Below are 21,875 nucleotides of genomic sequence, written 5' to 3' on the forward strand. Positions count from 1 at the left end.
AAACACTGCATGTATTGTTGTTCTTCACCGGCGGCACCACAGTGGTAGAAAACACACTGGGGCACAAAGTTAATAAAACCTCTCCTGACTCAACAAGTCATGAAATTGCACATTTTTTAGTTGGAGACCAAGATGTATCTGATATTGGTTACTGTTTACTGTATTTGTAGAATTTGTTTGTCATGTTTACCGACAATAAAATGTTAAGACAGCTCAACTTTTGACCAAAATGCAAACAGAATCAGGAGACTGAGAATGGTTAAGGACAGTTTATTGTGATTCGTAGATGGCAGGCTGAAGGCTGAGGAGGGCGGGGTCTGACGGAGCAGAGCAGACAGAGAGGCTGATGGCTGAACAATCCAAATCCGGTGGCGGAGGACAAGGACGAGGCTGGACATGACCGGCTTTCTGATGGAGCTTTTGTGGGGAATCTGAGGCACTAAAAAACTGAATTAGCTGATGTCTAGAAAACACCGGTCCTTCAGTGTGGCCCAGGCTACTGAAAGAATGTGGTCACATTTGGTTCAGACCTCCTCTGAATGTGGTCTGAACGATCAGATCTCGATGTGTCTTGGGTGTGTTCACACCTGAGCTGTCCACTTGTGATCAGATCACCCAAGACACATTTTAATACCAGGTGTAAACGGGGCCTAAAACCCCATTTACACCTGGTCAGAATCGGTCATCAAAGCGGCTTTTAGAAATCTATGTGTTTTTATATCCAAGAAACATTTGAGACAGATCTAAATCAATCATCTCAACCAAATTAGGAGCTGATTTGAGATGCAATCTAGTCAGATGCTAGATGCAGGTTTAAATGCATTTGTCTTCCCTGGTGAGGGCTCGCAGGTTCTGTCCCCTCTAAGAACGACAGACGTTACACTGAAATCAGCTGTTGTTCTCCCTGTTTTATTAAAGTGGCTTCAGCTTCTTCGCAGAATAAATAGAGACAGAGATGTCTAAAATTATAGGACATACTTTATTTATTTAGATTGTTAGCATCCAGCTGCTGCTGTTAACTAGAGACACTTAGAGCGAGTCAAACAGACAGACAGCAGCTTCTCAGCCTGTGTCTCGTCTCCTGAATGCGTCTCCGTCAGTCTCACAGATGTTGAGGACAGTAACTCTGAGCAGATGTGAACAAATCTACATGTCGCGGCGGCAGGATATATTCACAGAGCGGCGAGTGTTTCACATGCTGCTCAGATTATTTTTGCAATAAAAGCGAAACAGAAAGCCCGGGGCGGTAGATCAGTTTGACATGAACACGAGCTGCTGGATTAAATCTGTTTGGGTCTGACACACACTGAATGAAGTGCTCTGTGAGGGATAATTTGTTTTCCCGCCTGTAACACTTTCCATACTGTATTTATGCCATCCGTCATGTCCCCCTGCTCTTTGTGTTTGAGGAAACCTGATGCTGAACTCTGTCTTTGAGCAGCAGTTGTTAGCAGAGCGCTGCAGGCTGTTTGGGAGAAAGTCTGCTTGAATCTTGAGTAATACTGGACTTTGACCTTATAAAAGCTGCGAGAGTGAAAAATGTGAACTTATATTACCATTAAAGTCAGAGCGCAGCACAACAGCTGGAGGTTATTAGCTCATTAGTTTGTTAGCTCATAGCTAACTCTCTCAGAGCAGCACACCTGTAAGCAGTCTTTGGATAATTAGTCAGAGACAGGAAGAAGTCTGCACTTCATCGCTTGTCCAGTTAATGACGGGACAATATCATCAACACCTCTACTGTGAAATAATGCACGTATGATATATTTATAGTATAGATTTTCCCATCATTCTCTTACAGTTTCAGTTTGATTTACTCATTAAAATCTGTCTTAACACTCACTGTTCAACTGCCAAAAGAAAAGAAAAGAGAAAATGAGATGTTTCAGGAGAAAAACAATCACTGAAGTACACTCGCCTGTGCACTGTAAAAAAAAAAAAAAGTAGTTGAGTCAACTCTCAAAATTTCAAGTTAACGCACCGTAATAGATTTTTTAATTTTAAGCCCAACTCAAACTCTTAAGTTGTGAAATAAACTCTAAAAAGTTTTGCTGACCTACACTCTTTAGTTGAGATGATTTACTTTCCTTCTTTAGATAAACTTGAACTGAGTTTTAGAAACACAAAAAATAGTTTTAATCAAAAATGTAAAAATTTACTTTCACTTCAATGAATTTACTCAATATTTTTTTTAATATTTAAAAAAAATTGAGTTTCTAAAATTCAAAGTTTTAAGTTTATCTAAAGAAGAAAAGAAAGTAAATTATAGTTAGTAAAGTAGTAGTCAGTAAAACTTTTTCAGAACTGAAGAGTTAGAGTTTGGTTCAAAACTCAAAAATCCATTGCAGTCCGTTGCCTTGAAATTTTGAGTTTCCTCGACATTAGATCATTTCAGGTTTCGGGGGGATCTAATGTCGAGACAGTTACAAATATTGTGGCGGAGACATGACTCCCCCGTCCCCTGTGCACCTGGACAGTTGTCATATAATCGTATAACCCATTTGGGGTTTCCTCTTTGCTCTTGGAAATAATATAGCCGACATAATTACGCCTCACCCAACTTGACAAGTTGACAAGTTGACAGCTGTGTGATTGTTGGGGTTGTGAGAATTTTGGGACCTAAAAACAAAGTCAAAGGTTCAGAGAAGTTTGGGAAACTCTGCATGAATACGTCATATAACTTCAGAGTGAACACACATCGAGGGGTGGGAAAAGAAAGTAAAACCAAACATGAGACACTGTTCCAACATAATCCTCCAGAACAGCTTCAGTGCTTCTGTGGATGCAGGGATGAATGTTATTCTTCTAAAAATTATGACTTCATATTATCCCCATAGATGTTAGTTGGTCATAACATATGATCATCATCATTTTCACCAAATCTTTCCTTGTGTCCTGCATGTTTCTACACTCATTTATGCAGGTTTTTCCTTCCTGACAGTCAGTAGCTGTGTTTCTATTAATATATTTTCATTAACACTGCAACGATTAAGCAATTTATCAGTTATAACTCAACTGATAAATTAAATATTTTGGTAATCGATTTATGGGTTTGACTTCTTTTTATTAGAAAAAATGTTTACAGTCTCTGATTCCAGCTTCTTAAATGTGAATATTTTCTGGTTTCTTTCCTCCTTTTTGACAGAAAACTGAATATCTGAAGATGTATCTTGAGCTTTGGGAAACACTGATCAACACTTTCTACCATTTTCTGACATTTTATAAACCAAAGAGTTGCAGCCCTAATTTTTATTATGGTTTTAAAAATATATCAATCATTGCAATATTGCAATTTTTTTTAAAAAATGTCTCAATACCGTACCAGACTGTGAAAATACATGGCTAATATTGATATTTTATGATTTTTATTGTATTTTATAGAAGAGCAGCTGCTGACTGCTGCATCATTTTTGCTCTGAAGGACAATTTCTGCCAATTTCTTGCACATGCACAGGTCAAGGATGCTACTTTTATTTTATTTCTGAACCTGGATGGTTCAGTAACAGCTTTATCTGTTTCTCTTCTGCCTTTCAGGAACATTAAACCAAAACAACTGGGCCAAGAAGTTTCCGTCCTGCAGCAACGCCAAGCAGTCTCCCATCAACATCGAGGAGAACCTGGCTCAGGTGAAGCTGCAGTACCAGAAACTGAGGTTTGACGGCTGGGAGAGTCTGACCACCGACACGACGACCATCAAGAACGATGGCAAGACTGGTAAGAGCGTCAGTCTGAAGACTTAACTGTGCTTGCAAGAGTTGAAGGGCCTGTAGACTAATCTTAACGCAGCTATAATCTAAACTTTTTATATACAATAATCAAGCAATGTGAAAAATGTCGCTCGGTCATAAACAATCTGCAGCTCCACTCAGCTTTACTGAGCTTCATAGCTTCACTTGTCGAGTCACAACTTGAGAGAAAAAGTCTCTATAATCTACTTGCTGAGCAGCAAACAGCAGACAGACACTGTTAGAGAAAAGCTGGTGAACACAGTGGAGCGTTTCAGGGGCTAAAGACACAAATATTTCCACTCAGGAGGTAATGGAAACCAAAAACGGAGCTAAACGGATGCTGGACTTAAAATCATCATGTGGACACAAACACAACTCCACTGGGATGATGGTGTCACTGCGGGATGTAGTGGACGACTAATTTGTTAGATAATTTGTCAGTGTTGTTTTGTCAGCTTTCGCTTTAAAGAAGAATAATGCAAAAACTTTCTTATAACTTTTTTAGTAGTACACAGGGTTAATGCTTTGCCTCATGTCTTTTATCATCTTAATGCTCCGTCTCAACTGTCGGCGATTCATGCTACAGAGTTGCCCAGGCAAGTTATATACGTTGTTAGCGGCAAATTTAGCCACCAGTTGGCTAGTTAGTTAGTTAGAGATCAGTCTGGATATGTGAGACTACAGCACCCAGGACTTCTGAGCACCATCTGAGCATAGAAAGTAGTGATATGTGGCAGTGAATTAGATTAGTTATTACTCACCGTTTATCAGATAAGACGAGAAATGAAATGAAAAAACGAGCTGAGGGTTTCTTGGGGCTGATTTCTGCACATGAAACAAATCCTTACATGTCAACGTCATTAATGTTGACCAGTCTGAAATCTTCATTTGCTCAGAGGAAATATTTCTGCATGTGTTTCCCTCATTATTTGACACTTTGGCCAAGTTTAATATGAACATCAAGCATTAAATACATATATGTCACAAAATAAAGAAAAGCATAGAAGGTCCTCTTTAAGTAACGGATCTCAGTACGTCTCCATCACTGCACGAAATCCCTTTTATTAAATTCATCCCAAGTTTTCAATACATATATTTTATGAGTCTGGACAGACATGGTGGTAAAAAAAGAGGCATGTGTAAAACTGAGAGGCGGCGATTTGTTAAAGGGATAGTTCACCTGAAAATGAAAATTCAGTCATTATCGACTCACCCTCATGTGCAGTGAAGGTTGGGTTTAGTTTTTTAGTCCACAAAACGCTGCTGGAGTTTCAGAATCTCCCAAACAGTTACTTTAGGGAGACATTTTAAGGGTCTTTTCTGGTTGTTTTTTAAGGTTTTAAAACTTGCCACCATTCACTTATATTGTTTGGGAGACTCGATCCCTTTCAGTGAGTAAGAAGCTCTTCCATCACTTCCATCTCTTTCCTTAGTTCCTTTCTCCCCCCTTTTCTGTCCCTCCTTCCTCTCCGTCCTGAAGTGTCGACCTCCTGTTTTTCTAATGACAGTTTCTCCCAGATAGATACTGGCCTTTTTCTCATAGAGTGGTGTCCTATTGTAAAGGATACTGTTACCAGTTTCTCATTTGACAGGATCGAGGGCCTTTTATATATTTCGTCTCTCTAAGTGGAGTGAAACACAATAACCTACAGTGTGCATTCAAGGTAATTGTTAAGTGAAATTGTAGACAAGAGGGATCCCGCCTCGCCTTTCGAAAAGCTCCAAACAGACGAGTCCAGTGCTTCTTAGCAACGGGACTCTCAGCGAAATAAGAAGCACTCTGTTGTAGTTGTTGTTCGTCAGCCAGCTGCACCAAAAGCTTTTATAAATGGAGATGTTTGGTGGACAATCTGAGCGCGATTCAGGACCGACAGTACTTAAACCTGTTTTTATCAGCCCACAAACGGGCCCAGTGCAGGTTCAAGGCGCGGGCTGCCATCCACACACACTGTCTCAAAGCTCCGGGGCTGTCAGGACGATACTCAGACACAAATGGAAGACTGCAGCGTTAGAAAAGGAGGTGATGGATGGAGCGTATGGATCGGTCCGTGGCCTTAATACAGCGCAAACAAACTTTTCAACAGCAGTGAATCAGCTACAAGTTCAGTCAATATTTGTCCTCCCTCAGGGGGAAATTAGATTTTAGACAGGGTTAAAAGAAAACATAATAGAGCGTAAGACCACAGACAACAGGGAGGACATGAATGAGGCTGTACAGATAAAAGTGGTGCAAAGAATAAAAACCAATTCAAAAGCAAACACAGTCCCGAAAGTGTCGAGAGCTTGAGTGTTCAGCAGATCGATGTTTTTGAGTTTTGTCTGCACGTTCACCTGAAAAATATGTGTTATCTGTGCAAACAATAGTCACTTTCTGTTTTTTTTTTTTTAAGGTGGTTTGCTGAAATGTACAGTATGGTTCAGAGGATGAAAGGACTGTATAATAATACTCCACCTTCATTAGACCATCAAAGAAGGTTTCGATCCTCGAGGGGACCTTTTGTCGGGTCAAACAAAGACCGACCTGAAGAAGATCCCCTTGTTGATTGAATCATTGTTTGATGGTCCAATAAAGGTGTTAGTGGAGTACAATGGTGGTGTACAGGCTCCCGTCTTTTGATCTCCTGTACATTTATCATCCATTATTTCAGCGAGACGGTTCAGAGGTTAGGCCGTTTAGCCGTTTAACAGCAGCAGACGAATTTGATCTATGTTGCAAAGATTGCTCACAAATGATGTCATTAGAGGGATAGTTTGGACTCTTTGAAGTGTGGCTCTTTGTACCCGCAGGAGATCGTGGTTGACATGCCTCCAGTTTGGAGAAGCAGCGGGAGTAATGATGTAGGAAGCTAAGCAAAGTACAAGTACAGATACTAAAAGTAGAAGTACTGACTCATCTTCTTTACTAAAGTAAAAAAGTATAAAAGTAAAAAGTCGTCCTCTGATGGACATTTCTGCTGTTTCTGTGCAAATCTAAATGAATGTTTCATCGTTTTCGTCTTGCTACATTGTTTTAGTCATTAGATTGTTTTTCATTTTGTTAAGTCTTTTAGGTTGTTTTCATCGTTTTACGTTGTTTTGTCTTGTTACATTTTTTTTTGTTTGTTTTTAATCTTGTGACGTTTTTTTTGTCTTGTTACACTATTTTCATATTCTTTCATTATTTTTGCCGTCTTACATATTGTTTTGGCATTTTCGACCTGTTAAGTTGTTTTCATCTTATTCGACTTTTTCATCTTGTTGAGCCTCTTACGTTGTTTCTCATCTTGTTACATAATTTTCATCATATGTTATGTCATTTTTACCGTCTTTGTCTTGTTACATTATCTTTGTCTTTTATGCTTTTCCTTGTTACATTGCTTTTTGTCTTGTTCCTTCATTTTCATCTTGTTACATTTTACTTTTTTTCTCATCTTGTTAGTCTTGTACAATGTTGTCGACTAGTTTATGTCTTTCTACATCTTTTATTGATTTTGTTTTTAACACCTTTTCCATATTGTTATGTCATTTTGTCCTGTAATGTCTTTTATGGTGTTTTTCATCTTGTTATATTGCTTTTTTCATGTTGTTACATCTTTTACATCATGAAGTAAAGTAAAACAGTAATTTTACCTTGCAGAACACAGGAGTTGGTCTAAAGATGTGTTGATCAGTTTGTTTTGTAATGTGTCAATCCACAGCAGCACCATCACTGAATCCTGGTCTTAGTGCTGCCCAAGATGTTTGTGATTGGTTTAAAGAAATGCAAACAAGGCGGGGTGTTTTTTCCCCTATAGCAGAATGTGTATGCATGGAGCCAGATCTTTCTCCTGCACTGAGCGCTGAGGAGAGATGTTTTTTTCCTTTAAAGAATCCAAACTATCCCTGCAAACAAATAAGATGCAGATTGTTTGGCACAGTGTATTTATTTGCTCATGTCCGCGTCTTTTCTGTTTTCAGTGGCGGTCAACGTGGATGGAGATTTTTACGTCAGCGGAGGAGGTCTCAGGTCAAAGTTCAAGGTCGGACGGATCACCTTCCACTGGGGACGCTGCAACGCCTCTTCAGAAGGCTCCGAACACAGTCTGGATGGAATCAAATACCCTCTAGAGGTGAGACATCTCACAATATGTGAGTAATGTTGAGCCCAGGGACATCCTATGTTCATTTTATTTACAGAACAAGTTCATTGAGTCTGTTGACGAAAATTAATGAAAATTAATGTTTCCATTTGAATCCTATAAGAAGGATAATACTGTCGGAAAAGAAAACCATTGTCTAAATAGAGTGATTTATTAATTTGATTATGATTTACCTGTACTTGAGCTTCTTTGGCTCTGTGGTTTGAACTGACTGAGCCAAAAGATTACAATTACTTTACAAGATTACTACAGTGATTCCCAAAGGCTGGGTCGTGACCCACAGGTGGGTCGTGATGATTTGTCTTTTTTAAAAAGTGGGTCACCAGAAAAAGTTTTTGATACACTGCTTTACAATATATGTTCACAAAATGTCATTCAAAATAACATCTCATATACATCAACTTTTGATATTCAAATATGTTATAAGCTGTATTAATGTGGTGCATAAAGCACCAAGGCTATGATAGTTTATTCATTAACTTTTCAATGACAGTAAAACTCACCATGTGGCTTTAGGTGTTTTCTTTATTTTGTCCACCTGAGTTGCTGAAAGAACGCACAAACATGCAACAGAAAGAGACGTAATGTTGAAAACGCAGTGTAGCTCTGGTGACTGGTCTTTATTACATACTTCTGTTTTCTCCCACAGATGCAGATCTACTGTTATGAAGCGCATCGCTTTGATTCTTTGGATGAAACCATCAAGGCCGGAGGCAGAATCACAGCGCTCGCCGTGCTGTTTGAGGTGTGCATGTTTTACAGGGCAGGTGATCGTGTACCCTGATAACACTGAGATCAGTTTACAGACTCATCTGTCAGTTGTCTCCCAATTAAAAGAACAGTGCTGGAAGTACACTACCCGACTGTGAACCTGACGGTTTAGCTAAACTAACCCAAACTGTTTAAGCAGCTTAACTAAGCTATTTGACCTGTTAAGTTGCATGTTTGGGAATTTGCATAATTAGCATAAAACATTGCTTGGTTTCATATGGGCCCTATATGGGTTCCAGTAGACTGTATTAGTTAAAGTACCACAGACTGCTAAACTGCACCGTTAGCTGACAAACAAAGTGCTGAAAAGCTAAAATAAACTTTTAGCAAAACTAATCCCAACAGTTTTAGATGGTAAATTTAAATTGCTCAGCATAAATCACTAGGTTAGGTTTAACTCAAGGTTTATAATACATTTAGCCCAGGACTCTGAATAGCAAACAATTTGAGGAGATTTGACTGGACAATAAAATGTTCCTGAGCTTTTTTCTAAACATTTTAAATGTTGGGTATGTGCTGAAAAGTCGAGGTTAAATTTGGGTTTACAGCAATTAGCTTTGAGCAAAAGTTTTGGATGCTCCACATTCTGAGTTGTGTGTTAGAAGCTAACGGGGGTCCCTCTGAAAAGACCTTCTTGTGGGCGTATAACACAGACTTTGAAGTTTGAGTTGTTGATCATTTCCCAAAATGTCTGATTTGAGAAGCTGAAATTCTGAAAGTTTTAAAACACAGACTGACTTTATGGTGACTTTTTGTTGCAGATGAAAAAATTTGGACTGAGGGAATGAATCAAAGTCTGACTGAGGTATCACCAGTGTACTGGAGTAATAACTTCACTGAGTGCACTGCGAATTGATTCATACTTTGGCTTCAGATCTTTGTCGAGCTCCTGTCTGTGTTTTCATGTTCAGTGCCAGGGTTCGTACCAAACACCAGGCATACTTTGTCTTTTCCTGTGCTTTGCTTTGTTCAGTCGTTTTGCCTCCGGCCGGTTTGGCGTGTTCGAACCGACAGAGGCCATGTTGGAACAAAAATGAGAAAGCTGTCTGATGTGAAGCTGCAGGCTCTGTGTGTGTTCTGGGCTGCAGGTTGGGTGGAGAGCAGGGTGGGGAAACTACCAGCCAACACAAAACAGCTAGTAAATTCTGTTTTTGTGTTTTGCCAGCCATAACTGAACCAGAGTTTGGACTTTTTAACTCTCTGAAATTCAAAAAAGTCCTCAGTTTGTGCATCATTCACCTTCTTGTTCTTCTGATATTACAAACTATTAAAAAGTTGTACCGTTATTCCAGTTTTGTTTAGCTGAACGCTCACTGTGTGTTGTTAAACTTTAATATTTATGTGTACGTAGCCTGAAGGTGGCACAGGGAGCGCTGATTTCTGTGCTGATCTCCTGTCAGACTGGTTTAGGTGATGACACCTACTTTGGTGTTTTGGATCTGACATCAAAGTCTATTTTTGTTCCCATGAAGTTTTACCTCCAGTCTGGTATTGTGTTTTTAGAGCAAACATCCAGGAATCCACATGACCGCACAGCATTTTTACTACAAATCAAATAAATACAAGTTTTTAAGTACTAGTAAGTTTATCTTCATGATTGCACATGTATAACCACTGCACATTCCCATCAAAGAATCAAAGTATATCCACATACTGAGTCAGCAGTTACACTTCAACAAGTAATCAAAGGGCTAAAAGTGATAAACAGTTCAAATACTTAGCTGAAATGGATAAACAGTCACTGCAGTTAGCTAAAAGTAATATGAATGGCTAAATCAATGAATAAAAAGTTGAGATAATAAGTAAAAGTAATGGAGAAATGGTTGAAATCATTAACTTAAACTATGCTAATGATGATACAGTTAAAGTAATTAGCTAAAAATAGGCTAATGGAAAACATTTCAAATTTTAAGTTAGATATTAAGCTAAAGTGATGGATAAATTGTGGATATAGCTAGCTAAAAGTACTGAATACACTTTAAATAGTTTGATAAAAGTAGGCTAATGGTTAAACAGTTCAAATAGTTAGCTAAAAGTAACAAACAGTTTAAATAATTAACTAAAAGCTATGAAGGATTAGGTTTTATTTGATCAGCTACATTGAACACTTTTTAAAAACTGTTTATTTGAGCTTCTAGTAAACCACAACTGCACTGTTTTTGGAATCAGACTTAGATTTACTTTGACTCAGGGTTTATAAAAGCCCACATTAATCCATCACATTAATTTAATGAGATTTGACTAAACAGTAAAATGCTCCTCAGCCTTTTTCTAAACATGTTCGATATTGGGGATGCCCTGAAAAGTTTGGGTTTTACGGCAGTTAGCTTTGTGCTAAAGATTTGGATGTTCCATATTCTAAGTTAAGCTAACGGGGGTCTGAAAAGTCATATTGTTTAGTGACTGTCACCCAAAATGTTTTGATTTGAGAAGCTGAACTTATCCATTCATCAATAAAAAATGAGACAGTATGAGATGATTATGTTGGTTTTCTCTTCACAGACGAGCCCTGTGGAGAACATGAACCTTGCTGCCATCATAGACGGGATCAACAGCGTGAGCAGATATGGTACGTCCTCTTCTTCTTCTTCTGTCTCTTCTCTTGCTGCTTCTGTTTTGCTAATTTAAACCATTTTGTCTGCTGTCCAGGAAAGAGTGCAGAAATTTCACCCTTCGCCCTGCAAGGACTTCTGCCGAACGCCACGGAGAAGTACTTCATCTACAACGGCTCTCTGACCACGCCGCCCTGCAGCGAGACTGTCGAGTGGATCATCTTCAAGAACACAGTGGCCATCTCCGACGAACAGGTGAGGAAGGCAGTACCATGTCTTTTTGACTGAAATGGGTCTCTAAAACCCTCCCAAAAAAGGGGGCTGCAACTCATAATTATTTTCATACTCGATTAATCGGTGTATTCATTTTTCAATTAATCGATTACTAGTTGTTTCCCTGTGAAATGTCAGAAAATGCTCTCTCAAAGCCTAAGATGACGTCCTCAAATGTCTTGTTTTGTCCACGACCCAAAGATATTCAGTTTACTGCCAGAGAGGAGTAAAGAAACCAGAAAATATTCACATTTAAGAAGCTGAAATCAGAGAATTTTGACTTCTTTTTCTTAAAAATGACCCAAACTGATTAATCGATCATCAAAATAGTTGGCAGTTAATTTCATAATCAATTAGTAATCGATTAATCGTTGCAGCTCTACTGTTAAGGTGCTCTTCAAAATGTCAGTGTTCAATATGTTGATTGAAACACAACTAAAAGGAGAAGAAGGAGAATAAAAGCTGATGAGAGAAAAACAATCAGCAGTGATGTGAATGATGTGTATTCAGGGCTACGAACCTCCAGCGCGGCTCTTTAAGAACCAGACGTCAGCTTTGAGGGTTTGTTGAAGATGAAAAAGACGAGAGACACAATCACGGAAATGTCCGTAAACAACCTTTTAGAAACGTGTTCAAGGAGCTGAAAGGAGGAATTATCATACCAGAGCTCAGGAGACACACAAGTGATGGGTGAGGCCCTGTCAACAGGCATGCTGTGTGTGTGTGTGTGTGTGTGTGTGTGTGTGTGTGTGTGTGTGTGTGTGTGTGTGTGCGCGTGTGTGCGTGTGTGTGTGTGTGTGTGCGCACCCTCAGGCTGCTGGTGATTGACAGCCATACAGACGCAGTCATTACGTCCAACAAATATTGGCTTACAAAAGGTCTTTACGGTATTTAAGCTGAAGCACATGGACACACACACACAGACACACACACACACACACACACAGACATATACATGCAGAAACATGTGAAAACACTCACAAAAGGTTTTTAACAGAAATGTTCCAGTGTGACGCCTGCTGAGGCTCAAACGTCATTTTGAGGAGGCCTCATACACACACACACACACACACACACACACACACACACACACACACACATTTGTAAATCTGATTTCCTTCATATTCTCTGTACTTTTTTTGCCAGTCTGGATGTGAAATTGGTCCTAAGTTGTATTCATAATGGTCTTAAAAAGTCTTGAGTTTAACTTGAGAAGAGAAAGTCGGACATAGTTTGTGCAATTTTAGTTTGCACACAAAGCAAGGAGAATATTGAGGTGGGTGAAAGATGTGTGTCTGGTCTGTTTTAATTATATTACAGCTGGAAACATTTTCATCCTAATGACCACAAAACTGACTATATTTGCTTTTCATCAAGCTCTTTTTTTCCTAACTTTAGGGATATTTTATTGAATATTATTAAATATCAATACAACAATAACTGGGAAATTAACGGGGGTGGAAGTAACTAATTACAAATACTTTTATGAGTAGATTTTCAAGTCTGCACATAAGTATGCATTACACTATGTAATCTACTCAGTTACTTTTAAAATCAGAGTTGAGCACTGACTACAATTTGAATTAATTTCTGAAACTTTCATTTGCATTTTTGTAGCTAATAAGATGATCTGATCACAAACAAGTCAATGAAAACAAGGACGTACAACAACGTATAATTTCTTCTATTATGTTTAATGTCATGTTTTAATAAACTATAGAATTACTTTCACTATCACTGTCTTTAATTATTATCATGTGCAGTTACATTCATGATCACGTGCTGTTTTACATTCATCCTCTGGTGCAATGTAAGTTTTTACTAACTTTTCCTTCAGGATTAATAAAGCTCTCTCTTATCTTATCTTTTCTTATTGATCAATAAAACAAGCAGAATTAGTCATCAGAGTTGATGTGATGCAGCCAGTTTCAGGTTATTTTCATTTTCCTGTTCCACCTTGCACACCGGCTGCTGCAGGTCTTCTTCTCTGTGACGTGTCTCAGCTGGTCCACATTCCAGCTCCGGTCGAGCCGTCAGAACTTAATGCTTTAAAGTCACGACTTTAACAACCGCAAATGGCCCTAATGATGCCCTGCGCTCGGCTGTGCTGCAGTGCTGAGCCTGTGTGAGTCACGCTGAGTGTTGTGTAACCAGAGGGAAGTGACTCAGGTGAAGGTGAAGTGACTCACCTGAGCAGGTACGGAGGCAGCCTGCAGGTTTAAAGGACCATTCCTGCATGATTCATGGCTCCTTCACGCCCATTCACTTCCAAACTGCTCAGGGAACTGCTGCAGTGCATGTGGATGATTTACACTTTGTTTTAGTACTAAAGACATCCACAGTTTGTGTTTTTTTTTAAAAATCAGACTCTTATTTTGTGTTTTTGAAAGTTTTCTACCATGTGATCATTTCACAGAATAGATAAAGGTTCTGTATATGACATTTATCCAAGAGGTCACCGTAGAGCACCAGTGTCTCAGACCCAAAACAAATGCACGCCTCATTTTCTCAATAAAGATGGGAAACAAGTGTCGTCTGAACTCATACTGCTCACAAAACTCTAACCAGGCACAGATTCATACTCTCTTACATTATATGTCTTTAATTGACATTAATTGTTTTTGAGAGTAGCTTTTCCAACACCGTTTATGATTCCTCTCAATCATTTCCTGTTTTCCTGTCAGACAGAAACCACTGAAATAACAGGCACATTCACTTATGCTGGAAATGTCAGACAATCAATCAGTGTGGTTCATATCAGGCTGCAAGTTATGTTTTTCTTTTAGCTTTCCTGTTGGCCCCCGGGGCCCTCAGACTGACTCACTGCAGGAGCATCACGCTGCTGCAGGCGCTAACTTCTTGTTTGTTGTGGCTCCTGTGTTGCAGCTGGAGATGTTCTGCGAGGTGATGACGATGCAGCAGGCCGGATACGTGATGCTGATGGACTACCTGCAGAACAACTACAGGGAGCAGCAGGAGCAGTTCATGGGTCAGGTGTTCTCCTCATACACCGGCACCGAGGAGGTCCTCACACCAGGTATGTGTTTCCAAAATCTGACCCTCTGTATGAGAGTTACTTACATCACAGCCTGCAGACCCAGTGAGGCTGTAATGTTCATCACACACCAGAAAACATACCTGTGGATGGATTAAAAATGCTACTTTAGGCTCATGCTAACATTAGATTGCGTTGGGTGTCATGGAGATCTGGATCATCTATTTGCACGTACACACAACTATAGCTGCTGACGTTTAGTGTGATTAACAGGCGTCATCACGGTTATTTTTTCTCAGATTTACAGTATGATGCTGTAGTGATGCAGCAGAGACTGTTTTGAATATTTTGCCTGTTGGTGCATTCAGGGTCACTCCAAAATTCTAGCGTAACTGAGCGTTTAGGGGTTTGCCTACTGACTGAGACAAAGTGTAATTTAAAAAACATTGGCGGTCAAGTTGCATTGTGGGTAATGTAGGCACCAGGCTTTGATGAGGAGGAAGGATGTGCAGAGTAAAAAAGATAATATGTGTGGTTCTGCTGCATCGATTTTGATCCTTCTTTTTAACTTTCCATCTTCAGTCCAACGTCATAACAGAAGTGCAATGTTAAATGGATGAAATATTCATTTAAATCATCCAAGATCTAAAAAGGTATTTTTATACTATTAAATTCTTAACTTGCATTAAAGAAAATCTTATATATTGCTGTATTTCTTTAATTGTATGAGTACTACTGTACATATGTTGCATTGCATTAAATTATTAAAACATATAAATACATAAACATAGTATTTAAAGTGTCTACTGTAAGACATCACACATTAATATTCGTCATTAATACAACATCCTGGCTGCTGGTTCCAGACCTCAGTGTGACCCCACGTATGAAGAATCCCAGGTTAATCTAATTAAATCAGGTCTAAATGGATCAGAGACAAGTGGATCACAAGTGATGGGAAAAAAATGACAGAGGGATAAGAATAGAACTCCAGTGACCCAAATAAAATCTCAGTGACAGCAGGAGGAGGTCAACTCGGTTAACCATCGATCTTCACGCCGCTCGGTGGCTGTACTCAATAATTAGTAATGAAGTGGTATCGATCAGTGGTTTTTGGGAGGGCTGGTTCGGACGTTAGAGGCCGGAGCATGATTAAGGTATTTTTTAATTCTATTTTTCAATTATTTCTATTTTGTACTTTTATTTATTTTATAAGTTTATTTTTAGTCAGTTTTTACACAGATAAGTTTTCTTCTTATTTTTAACATTTCCGTTGGGACTTTGTTGTACACAGTGTCAAAAATTCTCTTTGGCTTCGTCATAACTTTGAAGTGAAGTAATTTAATTTAAAAAAAAGAGGGCCTGGGTGTTCAGTTGGTATCTGTGTGTCGATACCTATGGTGCACGTTTTAAAGGTGAGTCTAGTTCAGCACCAACTGAAGTTTTAGTGCAGCTGATGCAATTTCTGTCAGATTTTCACCTTCACTTGATCATGTGGTGATATTTATGGTGATGTTGCTGATCAGAACTGTTCAGGATTAAACGTAACTTTGATAAATTACCTCAGAGTTATAAAACAGGTAAAAACAGGTGATTAAATGCTCCTCTGAGGTTCATACATGTGTTCTCCTGGCTCACTCTGCCCTCTAGTGGTTAAATCTGGATGGCCACACATGTCTGCCTCCCCCTCCTCCTCCAGATCTGATCACAGTCTTTGTCTTTTTTGTTTGCCACAGATTTTATTGCCTTTGCAGCAGCTCTGACACTGAATGTGACGTTCTCACTTTGATCCCTCAGAGAGGATGAAAGTCAGAGGTTAAAGTCAGTGAGAGGTTTAGGTTCAGCTCAGATCCCAGCAGAGGATGAAATGTGTCAGTGTTTGGGTGAATGGAGCCTCCTCCTGTCTATTGTCATCGATCCACAACCTCTTTTAATCTGTTAATCCACAGAGAGTCTGTCATCTGCATTATCTCTGCTCCTCTAATCTCAACTCTGACCCAGAATCAGAGACGAATCTTAAAAACACAGCAATGAACAATTTCAAGAGCTTCCATCAACCCTAATTTCTAACTGGTATTGATGGTTTTTAAATCAATATTTCTTTTAATTTCTATATTTGGATCTCCTTTAACTGTTGCAAAGTAGCTGCCAGTCATCTGAGGGTCCACATAACAGACACATTTTTTTCTGCCAATTGAGCCAGGGTTGGCAGAAAAATTGAAAATTTGGAAGACTATTTCCCAACCCCCTTTTTTAAAATGTATTCTCATCTCTCTTCTTCTGTCAGTGTGCAGCTCAGAGCCAGAGAACATCCAGGCGGCGCCACACAACCTCAGCAGCCTGCTGGTGACGTGGGAGCGGCCCCGGGCGGTGTACGACGCCAGCATCGAGAAATACTCCGTCAGTTACCAACTGGCCAATGTAGAAAACTCCGCCCCCTCCATATACCTGACCGACGGAGACCAAGATGTGGTGAGTCCACAAGTTTATAATATCAATAAAGATTCTCTGAAACAAGTCTAATGCATTTTCCATCCAAAGCCATCAGTCTAAAAAACAAAGATCATACAAGAACTATTTAAGTGTAGTCAAGGTTTATGGGGACCTTTGACCTGACTTTAGACCTACATGTAAGGACACTGATGTCATAAACAACTTATTTACATGTAGAGCAATGTGTATAATTGAGTAAATATGAAATTATAGGTATGCATGAGTAAAAATGAATTTTAAGTATACTTAAAGAAAATTACATTCCATAATATCGCCTCCATGAAGGCAGTTTTTAAATAGTCCCTGCTCTAAGCTCCAGGTCCTTTACTGAACTGATGGTGTATCCATTGACAGTGACATAGTCACAAAGCCAGTGTGATGCCTTCTCTCTCCACCAGGGGGCGATCCTTGATGACCTGTTAGCCAACACCAGCTACGTGATCCAGGTGGTGGCGGTCTGCACCAACGGTCTGTACGGACGTATGAGCGACCTGCTGACGGTCATCATGCCCATCGATGACCCCGGTAAGAGCGACCGTGCCCGAGACTGAACGTAGAGTTCGTCAGATGAACCGTACAGATATTTCTCATGCTGCTGCAGTTTTTGTCTTTTCTTTAGATTAATGTTGAGCTAGTTCTCTGGTTTCTTAGAGCGGAGCCGTAAGACATTTAAAAATAAAAAGGAAGACTACATCGAAGCCCATTCCTGACAAGAGAAAGATGAAATATTAGTAATGATGCATTTATTAAGTGTAAATTATACATTCTAATGTAAAAATTATGAGATGTTGTGTCAAATTTATAAGAAAGAAAACTTATGGCTGTTTAAAGTTAAACTTATTGGTCAAAATGTTGGCAGTTGAAGTTACGGAAGAGTACAAGGGCCAGGCATAAGGACATTTTGTTTTGTATAAGGGCCAAGCAAAAAAACAAGTGAATAAAATAGTAAGATTATTTTCCCTTTTCTTTTTCTTTAGCATTTTAAGAAATACCTTTAAATCTAAAAAGGATATTTCAACTTTATTCTTGACATTCCAACTTAATTCTCAAAATTAAACAATTTTGTTTTTCTTTCAAGAAAAAAGTACTTTTTGTGATTTATTTTTTCTCACGCCTGGAGTTAAGTACTTATTGTGGACATTTTGACTTTATTCTTGAATTGTAAAATATACATTTTTCTTGCTCTTTCTTTTTTCCTTATGATTGGCCTGGTCCATGTTAAGACTTGCTCTGACATCATTTTGATTTAACATCTCAGTGTTATATGTTTGATTTAGTCACATTTAAATCATTTTCTTTTATAGTTTTAGTCCAAATTTAAATTTATTTCTTTTCCTGTCAGAGATGGGCTTCCGTATTAATAAGTGATGCCAAATAACAAAAGCATTTAACTTAACACCTTGACTGACAATCTTTACGTTGTCAGTGGGAAAGTAAAGGAACAGTCTGACCGCGGATGTCAGTTTCATCTCTGGGCGTTCATCAGATAAGTCTAGGGCTGGTTTAGCCTAGCTTAGCACAAAGGCTGGAAGCAGAGGGAAACTGCTAGCCTAGCTTCTATCAAAGTGAAAAAGACCATGAGGGAACAAATGGGGGATTTCTTGTATGACTTAGTGTTTCCATCTACCCACTCATCACCCATCTGAACCCTGAATGAGACAACAGACTTTTTTTTTCTTCCTCTTTATCTCACTCCTCACCCTCCTACCCTTCACTCTGGGGTATATATTTTGTGTTATCTGTGAGGCTTAATCACACACACATGCGGTTCTGTTGTTTGACTCGTCCTTTTCTGTGTTTAACTGTTTCATAAATTTCTCTGTGTACTCTTCAGATCCGCCCTCTCTCTATATTTCTATATTTCTAAGATGAGAGAACATGCTTGGTGTGGGGTCAAGGGGTCATTTCTTGTGTCCCTTTGTGTCACATGGGAAGACAAAGTCGCCATCTTTGTTTTGTTTTCATTATGTGGCGTCCGTTCCTTCTGCCTGTCACAGTAAGAGAAATGTTTGCATGTGTGCAGCAGCATTTTGTGTAACATGAAATGGAATGAAAATCATAGTACCTTTGTATTATAACTGCACTTTATATTAAATAAACTAATATGTCTTATTACAAAAGAAAACCCCTGCATCCTATTTCAGTGTCAGCTTGCATGAATGGGTGATATTCTGCAGCATCTACTAGGTTTACTGGACTGATTTGTTTGTACTATTGTCTGTACCAAGTTCATTAAGCATAACATTATGGTCCCATCTCAGCTGTACCTAAAAACTATGCAGCTGTTGCCATATATTCCACAAAAGTTCTGTTTTATAACAAACACAAGATTGCATAATGGAAGCTAAAAAAGACTTTTACTGTTAAGACTAGTCATAAAGATTGTAAATTAAGCTTCATCATGGCTAGCTTAACATTCATAGCTAGCTAGATCTACGGCTAATTAGACTGTTAGTTGATCAACAGAAAATTAAATCTATGATAATGCTGACAATAACATATGCGTATGATATTTTTTAACCTAAGATTAAACTTTAACAACTTTAACAATAATTAAGATTCAGGACATTATGCATTCCTTTTGTTATTATGTTATGAAGTGATTATATGCTTTTTGCACCAATCAGATCAATTTAGGAACACAAATAAAGTTTAATTTACTATCAGCTGAACTATCAAATATTTTTTGGATTACTATAAAAGTAATTCCAAATTAGCACCCCATTTATCAGAGCCAAATTTTTTTTTTTAGAGGATTTGTACATCATTTGAAATTATTAAATTAAAAAGTAATAGTATCATAAGGCTATGAAATTAAGGAAAGCCTTTATTTGAGAATTCACTAAAACAATTAAATATAAACGGTATAATCGGTTCACTTTCTGTTGATTGACTAATCAATTAATTACTTTACAATTTGGACACTAAATCAAGTGTTTTTTCATCATTTTAAGTTTATTAATGATCATCGTCAAACATGATTTCCATTTGATGAATTGAATTTTGAGCCACTTACACCCTTTTGTACAGCAGCATGTTGGTGTCATGCCAGGAGAAGAAAAACAAATCAGTGTCACATTTTAGCATGAAAGGTTTGTTGTTTTAACAAGATATTTTCATGTTATTATGACATTCAAACTAAATGTGCTTTTATCTTGTCATAATGTGAAATGTTTCATGTTATAACGCAATGGCTTATTGTTATAACATGTTTTTTATAATGTCACGTCATAACAATTTATCACATTATAACATAAAATGTTATGTTGTAATATGATAAATACTATACTGTTTTAACAAGAAAGCTTTTTTAATGTTATAAATTTGTGTGCTGTAATAACATGAAAATAAATTGTTATAACATGAAAATAGTTTGTTATAATGTGAAAAATATCTTGTTATAACAAACTTTTCATATTCTAAATTCCATTTTTCTTTTTCTGGAATGGCAGCGATATGCTTACTGTATGTACTTTTGTACCAAACCCTGAGTGATCTCCCTCAAACCCAGTTCATTAAACTTGTAAAAATTCACCTCATGCTTCACAAACCAGTTTGATCTGGTCTCCATGATGTATGACTTAGCCTCAGACAGGTAAGAGCCACACCACCACCTGCCCCCCCTGACATGCTCGCTGTGTGCTGTGCGTCTGAGCTCGGTCAACATTATGTGGCATTTGCAAGTAACTCTTTTTGTGAGTTTGTTTTATCCCTCTTAGGTGACAGACGGGTGGAGTTTGAATATCAAAAAAGTTTAGACAATCAGCTGAGAGTTGTCAGTTCAAATTCCTTTTTCTTGGCTCGTCTTCTGGTTTTACGAGAAGGATGAAACAGAAAAATGATTAATTGCAAATGCTTTTTGTTTAAGGTTTTCTGTGTTTGCTTGTGTCTTTGGGGGAATCCATGCATGAAAGTCCAAATGTGTCTGATATGTTGCATGCAAGTGTTTGTCACCTTTTGGTATTGTGTTTATAATAAGCCTACATTCTGCTTGAGGTGGTGTACACAACCTTTCCTTCTTTTCCATTTTCTTTCACACATTTACATCCTGCAAGAGCAACACATTCAAATTTCATTATCAAGGTTTTTAGCGTTAAAGTAACAAAACTGGAGAGTTTGTTTTTATTTTTCTGAAACATCCAGACATTCGGCATCACAGGGTTTCTTTTCCTGTCCATGATGTTCTCAACACAGTGTTTTCAAAATGTTTTACCCTTTGTCACATGTCTCTGCTTTTTGGCGCTCGTATTTGTACAATAAATTAACACCAACATAAATACGATACACAAAAATTTTATGATCAAAGTAGCCAAGAGTTATACTGAATATTCCACAGGTTTGACATTTTGTAAGCGTTACTTTAGTTCTTTTTTTTTAAACTTATTTTGTGTGACTAATGATGCAACCTGTGCCTTTTTTTTCAGAAAATGCACTGGATCCAGATTCAGATGAATTTAACACTGAGGTAAGGAAACGTTTTATTTCTTCTTTAAACGTGCAATGTCCAGAATATTAGTTTAAAACATTCAAAAAACAAACACTATCAGCACAATGTGAAGAAATAACAGCTCTGATGTTACGATAAAGCAGGGTGTTCATAGAGCAGGGCTGCTGTGTGATTGACAGGTCATTCTCAGTGAGTCCATCGTGTGCAACACACGGGGCTCATGAAAGTCAGATCGAACTGTCAAACTAGACAGTGCAGATCAAATGTGGACCAATGTTCTGCCACTACAGTGCCTTTTTCTTGCCTAAAAGACTTTCAGAAATATATTTTAGTGACTCTTTAGTTGTCATATGAGAAACCAAGCCAAAAGCAAGCTCTGACCAACTTCACCCACCAGCTCTAGTCTCTCAGTCAACTTGAGTCTTTAATACAGTCATCCATAAACCAGTGGGTGGCATCATGATTGGTTCACACTTGGCAATGCCACTTGGTGCCTAA

The 21,875-nt window shown here is 38.3% G+C and overlaps 1 protein-coding gene across 4 annotated transcripts in view; it reads left to right on the forward strand.

Moving 5' to 3' along the window:
* Positions 1-21,875, forward strand: part of ptprz1a (protein tyrosine phosphatase receptor type Z1a) — a 120,232-nt gene that overhangs the window by 44,634 nt on the left and 53,723 nt on the right. For all 4 annotated transcript variants that reach the window (XM_084733586.1, XM_084733588.1, XM_084733587.1 and 1 more), the window contains exons 3-11: positions 3,535-3,714; positions 7,665-7,816; positions 8,496-8,591; positions 11,120-11,186; positions 11,267-11,424; positions 14,329-14,479; positions 16,725-16,909; positions 17,329-17,455; positions 21,355-21,395. In XM_084733586.1, coding sequence (XP_084589712.1) covers positions 3,535-3,714; positions 7,665-7,816; positions 8,496-8,591; positions 11,120-11,186; positions 11,267-11,424; positions 14,329-14,479; positions 16,725-16,909; positions 17,329-17,455; positions 21,355-21,395 — 1,157 coding nt within the window. The remainder of the gene's footprint in view (positions 1-3,534; positions 3,715-7,664; positions 7,817-8,495; positions 8,592-11,119; positions 11,187-11,266; positions 11,425-14,328; positions 14,480-16,724; positions 16,910-17,328; positions 17,456-21,354; positions 21,396-21,875) is intronic.

Source organism: Lutjanus erythropterus, chromosome 13 (genome assembly GCF_056507025.1).
Source record: "Lutjanus erythropterus isolate fLutEry1 chromosome 13, fLutEry1.hap2, whole genome shotgun sequence".
NCBI classification, from domain to species: domain Eukaryota; kingdom Metazoa; phylum Chordata; class Actinopteri; order Lutjaniformes; family Lutjanidae; genus Lutjanus; species Lutjanus erythropterus.